At 44.0% G+C, this 7799-nt stretch overlaps 1 protein-coding gene across 1 annotated transcript in view; it reads left to right on the forward strand.

Moving 5' to 3' along the window:
• DEGS1 (delta 4-desaturase, sphingolipid 1) overlaps nt 1-5145 on the forward strand; it is a 174827-nt gene extending 169682 nt beyond the window's left edge. The window contains exon 3 of the mRNA XM_069608640.1: nt 3030-5145. Coding sequence (XP_069464741.1) covers nt 3030-3176 — 147 coding nt within the window. The 3' untranslated portion in view covers nt 3177-5145. The remainder of the gene's footprint in view (nt 1-3029) is intronic.
• Nucleotides 5146-7799: the final 2654 nt, after the last annotated feature.

Genomic DNA, 7799 nt, shown 5'->3' on the forward strand with positions numbered 1-7799 from the left:
ATACTTTATGAATTGGCCACCCTTTAAAAGTATCTGCAGCCCATTTAGTTGCTGACTGTGTCTTTAATTCTATTAAAATCCAAATCACATTCAATAGACATTATCATGTCGAATTGTATCATGGTGCACAGTTCATTAAATGCTGGAACAGGATGGTTTTTCTTTTGTGGTCACTGGACTGTCTTGAAGCCACTCCTCTACACTCATTTCACCAATTAGCTGCAAAGTCACTTTAGGAAAAAATGTCTCCTTTAATTGGTTTATGGACGTGTCATTTGTTTATAGCTCCACCTCCATTATTTTTCACTCAGCAGTTTGCATCTGGAGCTCCGTGTGTAAAGGATTAGGAGCTATGATGACGCAGACTGGATTAAAGTATCTGATGGCTGGGCTGGCGTGTAGAGAAACTGTGCCTAGCGTGGTGTGCCATAAGGTAAAGACTGCGATTTCCGGAAATGTGGAGATGCCAAATCGAAATAAGTAAAAAAAAATGGTGCAGATTAAGATTGCACTAATCCAACGATTACATGTTGTAATCATTCCATTTTTGCCATATGTAAAATGGACACCGGCACTCCGAGGAAAGAAAGTTAGTGCCGGGTGCGAGGCTATCAGCGGTGCGACAAAGGCACTCACTCGGGTAACGACCCAGCAAGGGCAAATCATGTTGTAGGATGGCAAATCGTCCCTCGCCGGGTACTAATACGCAAAGGTCTGACCAGCTCAGGCTGGCCAATCCTGGCATCTGGCCTTTTGCTAAGTACAGGGTGAAGGGGCAGTTTTACCTGGCTCCATATTTTTGTAATGAACATTTCCATTGACTGCACTTTCCGCACCCGACAAGCTATTTCTTGATAAACCTGGACACAACATACCAGTGTCTGTGTGATTTCTGGCTCTGCATTAAGGTGACAAGACGTCCCGGTTTTGCCAGGACTGTCCCTGGATTGGTCCCTCTGTTCCAAGAGTTTTTATTTTAAAACCCTGTCACGGTTTGTGATAAAGGGATAAGAATTTAGTAAATATACATCATAACATTTTCTGAGTTTTGATGTGGCAGGTTTGGCTCCCATCGTTTCAGGTACCACCCACATGCATTAACTGGTTCTGCTAACAAAAACACGTTGAGAAACAAACGCACACAAAGGCCTGTCATATCAATCAGTCATAGCTCCTTTTGTATCAACAACCATTGATCCGGATTTCAGTGCTTTGAAATATTGGGGGGGGGGAGGGATTTGAGGTGCGATATGCAGGGGGAAGGGGGTGGGTAGTCCTTAATTTATGTTGTTGCCCATTCTGGTTTTCCTTCTTGAAAATATATTCACCGTAGCTCTGCTTGTTCATCAAACAGCACGTTACTTTTCCGTTGGTCTGTGAGGCTGTGAATCGTCACGCCGCCTTCATGAGGTAACTCGTGGTGTTATGCAGCAATTCATACATTATCCAAACGCCTGCACACAGGGCGAGTAACACAATGTTTGAGGGTGTTTGCTCCGCTGGTTGTCTTGCCCCGATCAAACCTCCTCTGAAAAGGCTCCGCTCGATCGTTACGGGGAGGGGTCAACTACTTAGCAGAAAGGTCCGTTGGCAGGCACACAAAAATAGGTGAGTGGCAGTCCATGTGTATATCTCCCACTTAGCGAGGGGATGGAACTACACACGTGGGAAATACAAAAACAATTTGTTTCCTTTTATTACGCTTGTTAAACCATGGCTCTGTCTTGGGCTGACACCGCTCAAATGGTGTAGACTGTGATGCATAAGATTAAACGAGGAGGTAATCCAGATTTTTCTCTAAGCACAGAAGTGAATAGGCTGTAAATGGCAATTGAACGATAATCATATCATCATGTACTTATGCTACCAGGTTCTAAGTCGTTCTTTGATTCCAAACCAAGAGTTTGAAGGCTTGTGCATTTTACACCCAAACGAGGTGGCTAAGCTCCAATCAAGACCATTTCTCTTCAGTTCTTATTGTAAAGTGTTGCAAAATGAAGGGGATTCCAAAATTAATTCATGGGGCTGGATTATTTTTACGTGGATGACTTGTTACCCCCACGCGTGCGGGATCATGGTTACAGGGGACGTCACAATAGGGATAGTATTACTGGCACGCCCTATTTTGACGCCCATTTTCGAGTTTCGAAAAACAACTGTAATACTCCGCAGCTTCCACTAGTATGTCGGCCTATGCATAGCATGTGATCTAAGCAGATACAAGCACCAGAAATACGATTACGGTGAGTAATGTATTCCATACAGGATCTGGTTAACAGAACCCGTGGAAGTTTGATTGGGTAACAACAAAAATCTCGATCTCCAAGTACTCATACCCATTTTTCATTCGAGGAAAAACGGGAGTTATTCTGCCTTCTCTAAATTCCCACATGCATTTTTATTAATACGTTTTAATCTTCTAGATATGCTTGTAGTGTTAGGTTAGGCCCTCTGTTCAATATCCCTGAGAAGACACGAGGTTGTCATATGCCATGAATACCAGCTGAAAGGACTGCAACATCTTTTAGTAAATTGTCCTACCTTGAGGTTTTCAAAAGTGCACCGTCTGGAGCGTTTTGTACACAAAATTGACTTTAACATTTGCATACGAGTACTTTTTGTTTATTTTAGCTACTACCTGCTTTGTATCGTTTTTATTTGCAGATAATCAATCGAGGCAGGAATTAATCGTATGAATGTGTTGAATTGGTTTTTTTTTATTCCATGTTACCGCATATAAATTTGGATTATTCGTGTATGGTTTGTTGTAAAACAAAAAACACAATTACAAAAGTAATGCTTGAGCCAATGGTAATTCCTCTAAGTTTAACACTCGGTTTTCTGCCATTCTAGTAGATCCGTCCTATGCAGATCTCTCTTGACCATGTCTGATGCATAGATTGCTGTTTTAAAGTAAATTGAGCGACAAATGACTTTTGTAAGCCAGTAATCGTCTCTCTAGCCTGTGTTTTGTATTTACATGTACAGCTGTCCTTTGTGTCTTATTGATTGTTTTTTTTCTTTTCTAGGTGAGGAAAATAGCAGCAGAGTACTATGACAGCCTGCCCCAATACAACTCCTGGGTTACTGTACTATATGATTTTGTGATGGACGACACACTAAGCCCATATTCCCGCATGAAAAGAAAACTTAAGGGTGAAGTGAAGCAAGAGTAAAACCGTTCAGCCATGAGGAACACGCCGTTCTCCTATTACCTTCCATGACAATGTAACGGGCACAAGAGCCTTTGTTCCTGTTCCATCGTGAAATGTATATTTATATTTCGTTCTTGTAGTTTTAAAAAAAGAACAACCAAAGCCAAGTTTACAAATAGCTAGCATAGCTGCACAAGCATTTAGAAAAGATACATGTTGCGGTTCGTCGCTCGCAATGCACAGCTCGTTAGCTTGTTTTTCGTCCCGTCAAGATGCCCCATTCTGGCATTGTCTGTTCAGCCATTGCACAAAAACTTGCACCATTTCAGCTGTTTATTTTGTGTGTTTTGTTTCTTCTTTCTTGTGTTTTTCAACTTTTTGAAATGCATTGAGGTCTTGTCCATTTGGACCCAAACATTTTCGATAACACAATTCATTTTGGTTTTGTGTGAACACATTTTATTTTTTTGTGTGCATGCTGTCCATAGATCTGTGGGTAGTTTGTAGAAGTGACATTTTGAGTAGTCCGTTGCTAAACGCAGTGCCAATAAAACAAGCGTTTAGTATTTTTTTTATTAATTATTGGTCTTGTGGGCTATAGAAATACATTCAAGCCCTATCGCATAATGGTTCTCTTGGGAACATCTATATTGGTCATTTGATCTACAGAAGTTTGTGTCTTGATAGTTTAGTATATTTTGTGCATCTTGCAGTGTTATATTTAAAAACAAAATAGTTTTGTTTTCATATAGTTGTGTGGAACGTACCTCTACACTAATTCTGCTGTATTGTGTGGACACTGGAAACCACATTCTTGTGTTTCCTGGTGACGATACGGATGGACGATCAGCTACGAAATGTTCTTACATTTTCTTCCATGTTTGTGTGGTCATTGGTATGAATTGTCACCCCTGCATTGTTTTGCAGTCTGACACCCCCCCTTTTGCGATTGGCAGCGGAGTTCATCACTGAAGTGCATAAAACATTGCTGCTGCCTTTTATTTTTGTAATTTGCGGCGTTGGTGAAAAGTAGCACTGCATACACGTTTAGCACTTTGAAGAAACAGTTTCAATGTTCCCCCATTGACCGTAATTAAACTAAAGAAGTTGAAGATAACGAACACAATGCACTGTGAATATATCTTGATTGAGCTCAAGACAGAAAACATATGCTCTCTATGAACATTATTAAACATGAACTCTCCATTGTTTCTTGGATGGAAAAATGTGCCTTGCTTTTTAATCCCCATAGCCCACTGCAGTGAATCTTGCTGGTCTTTAAACATTTGTTGTGGTGGTACTGAAATTTCAGATTTTGTCCTGTTGGCTTTGAGCCGGTTTGTGCCCAATTTGACCCTGCAAAATCACTTTATAAGGAGGGGTTCTCCAATGTTCTTCTTTATGAATCCAAGTAGTAAGGGTCTGTAAATAAGCAGGTGGTCTTGTGACATACAACGTCCTATCTGTTTGTTTTTTTTCTTTCACTCATCTGGTCTCTGATCTAGGTGTTGGCACTAATAGAATTGGTTGTGACCAAACGGGAGACTCCACCGTTTTGGGCAGGATGCAGGCTTTGTTTTTCTCGCTTTGTGCCTCCCCATGAACACCTTTTTTAGCCTAGAGCGCAATGCACTGCTCCATAGACTCCCTTTATCAGCCCTTTACAAACTGTGACCAAAGTCCATTAACCCCTGGAGGAGAATCAGATGGTGGTCGTCAACACCTTGACTCCAGTCCACAGGGACAAGGTGAACATGCTATTTGCATAAATTAAAGATTTGCATATTCGCTCCAATGCTTTATTTCCGAACTTGTTGCCAGTTTGCCACCTTTGTAGCCCACATTTTATCTGTTTAGCAAGTCAGAAAATTGTTATACAAATTGTTCAACAGCTTGTCCTTGTGAAGCTGATTTAGTGCAAATGTGTCAGTATTAACAAATTATAGGGCAAAATCGACTCTGGACTCATTAAAATGCTTACCACCTACAATAGCTTTCATGTCGTCTTTCTTTGCGATCATTTAGCAAAGTGTATGCAATGATTGGTGTGGGTGTAGTGGTTTCTTTTAGGCATCAGAATCGTAAATTCACATGCTATGAATATTCCGTCATCTAGTGCTTGGTCATAATATTACATGTTGTTTACTTCAAAAATCACCCTATCCTACATGTGCAGGAACCCACAGTGCCCCTCAGCTCCCAACGCCTGTGCCCTCAGATTGTGTTTTTCTTTGGTTGTCGAATCAACGCCGGAGCAAGCAGCAGGGATGGAAAACACCTGAATTGAGATCGAATGACTGGACTTCGAAGAACCACCACCACCACCCTAAAAAGCAAAAGGTGCAGAGACGTATTAAACCCTACAAGGAAGGAGAACGCACGCACAAGTCTAGTTGTGTTGGCAACAATGTACCCATCACCAAAGTGGTCAATACAGAGACTGCACAGTTTAGTGCAGGAATGCCATTTAGGTGACCCTGACACCTTCATAGATCTAAACATGGTGTCAAGCGTCCTAAACAGACCAAGGTTCAGCACCAAATCATGACATGACCTCTAATGACTTTGGTGCCAAAATTGGCTAAAGACTAATTCATGATGGGCTTCAAGTCCAGAACCAGTATTATATAAAGAGCCAGTTTACACGACTGTACCACAATCCGACTCTAGGACCATTTATAATAAAGGTGATAAAGAAGCAGATCTTTTATATACCTGGAGAACAGAGCAGAATACCCTTTCTGAGCTGCCAGCCTGGTAGGCTAGAGCTATGCAGCACGTCATTTCTGGTGTTTCCTTTTCATAAAACGAAGGGAAAAGAGTAAGAAACAGTGCCCCTGAAATCCTAAAAGGGACAAGATGGTGCAGTAGATTTCTAAACGCCAGTTGGAGCAGAAAATACTACCTTGAGGAGGAGGTACATGCCCGATTACATTCATCATAGCTACTTAAATGGAAAGCCCACACCGCTACTGTTAGTCACCAATTTATGGCCACTGCACTTGTATAGAGGTTCTGAATAAAGACACAGGAGGCCAAAGACTTTTACTCCTTCGGGACGGGACCTGAGCACTGTTGTAAAAAGCATCAAAAATTTAGAATTTTTGTCCTTTTATTTTTATGCGGGGTACCGCAAGTGGCCGTAACCCCGCCCTCCTCAGCTCCGCCCCACGCATCGCCCTTCAGTCCTTTTCTCTGCGCGTTCGGGGCTGGATGCACTAGCATCACAGGGTATTTTTTTTATTCCCTTTGTCCTTCCTTCCTGCTCCGGTTCCTCGGTGACCTAGTCCTCCGTTTATGCCGGAGCCTCTGGGATTCGTGTCCTGTTCTTCATGCAAACGTTGCTTCGCTAGGGCGGATCCCCACTCTTTGCTTGGAGTGCGTAGGCCCGGAACATCGCTGGGATTCGTGCTTCTACTGTTACTCCCTCTCCGTCCGGGCACTGCAACGTCGTCTTCTTCGGTGGGGGGAGGTGTTTTAGCGCCTTCCTCCACCTCCTTTCCAGCTTTTCATCGACGAAAAGAAGAAACGGCCAGTAAGTTCTTTACTTTTTAGGGGGCCCCGGCCAGGGGACTTTTTCCCGTGGTCTTCCAGGTACAGGGGATGTGGGGGGTCTTGTGTAGCTCTGTCACCAGGTGTTCCCCTGAGGTGCCCCACGGGCCTAATAGGCATACCGGAGTGTTCTCTGAGGGTTCCCGCAGTGGCCCTGCCAGTACCGGACTTTGTTCCGAGGTTCACCATTTTGGCGCTAACGTTAAGCCCAGTTCGTCTGTGGCTCTGCATACCAGGGTTCGCCTGAGGTCTCCATTTCTGGAGCTTTCCATATGAGTCACAGGGCGCTTTACGTACCGTGTTAAAACCCAAGGTTCTCCAGCATGGGGTCTGGCATGGATTCACATGCTCATGAATATTCCCCGTCGTCAGGCTGGGAATCCTCGGTAAAGAAAAATCAGTATCAGTTTCGTTTCTGATCTGTCTTTCGTAGTAAAAACCAATCACTGATCTCTGCGTCATACTGACCACAGCCAATGACTGCCATCTCCCTAAGCCCCGCCTCTGGCAGCCATCTTCAGATTTTTACCGCACGTTCAAGTGTTGGGATCCTCGTGCTATTGCCTTTTTCGCGCTTTTTCTTAAGAAAATGTTCTCTTTTGGTCAAAAGAGCCTCAAGCTCCACCGTTTCTTTATCCGATCAACGGGGACCCGTGTCGGATTCTTCTACACCCCTCAAGGGTGAAGATTTCGTAAAGCCACGCTTTTGGAGGACTCCAGAAGTTTCTCAGGCCCATCTAGATCATGGCCCAGGAGAAGGGAAGCTCGACGCCCGGAAAGCTGTTCAGGGTCTGCCCTGGATGCCAGCTTCAGAATGTCTTTAAGGAGGACGAACACTCCCTTTGCCTCTACTGCCTGCATGAGGACAAGACGCACGTGGAGAAGGACTGTGCGTTTTGCGGCAATATGTCGGAGCGGACCAGGAAGGACCGCCATCTGCGTCTCGCCAACTAGCTGGAAGGTAAGAGCCCGTCAGGCGAGAAGAAGAAGTCCGAGCGGTCTTCTAAGACCTTTGAGGGCGCCCCAGCGACGGGGGTCCAACAGAAGACCAAGCACCGCGAGTCCGCTGGCACCGGGAGCGCCGAACGGTCG

This window comes from Ambystoma mexicanum, chromosome 4q (assembly GCF_040938575.1).
Source record: "Ambystoma mexicanum isolate Mex_15411 chromosome 4q, UKY_AmexF1_1, whole genome shotgun sequence".
Taxonomy (NCBI): domain Eukaryota; kingdom Metazoa; phylum Chordata; class Amphibia; order Caudata; family Ambystomatidae; genus Ambystoma; species Ambystoma mexicanum.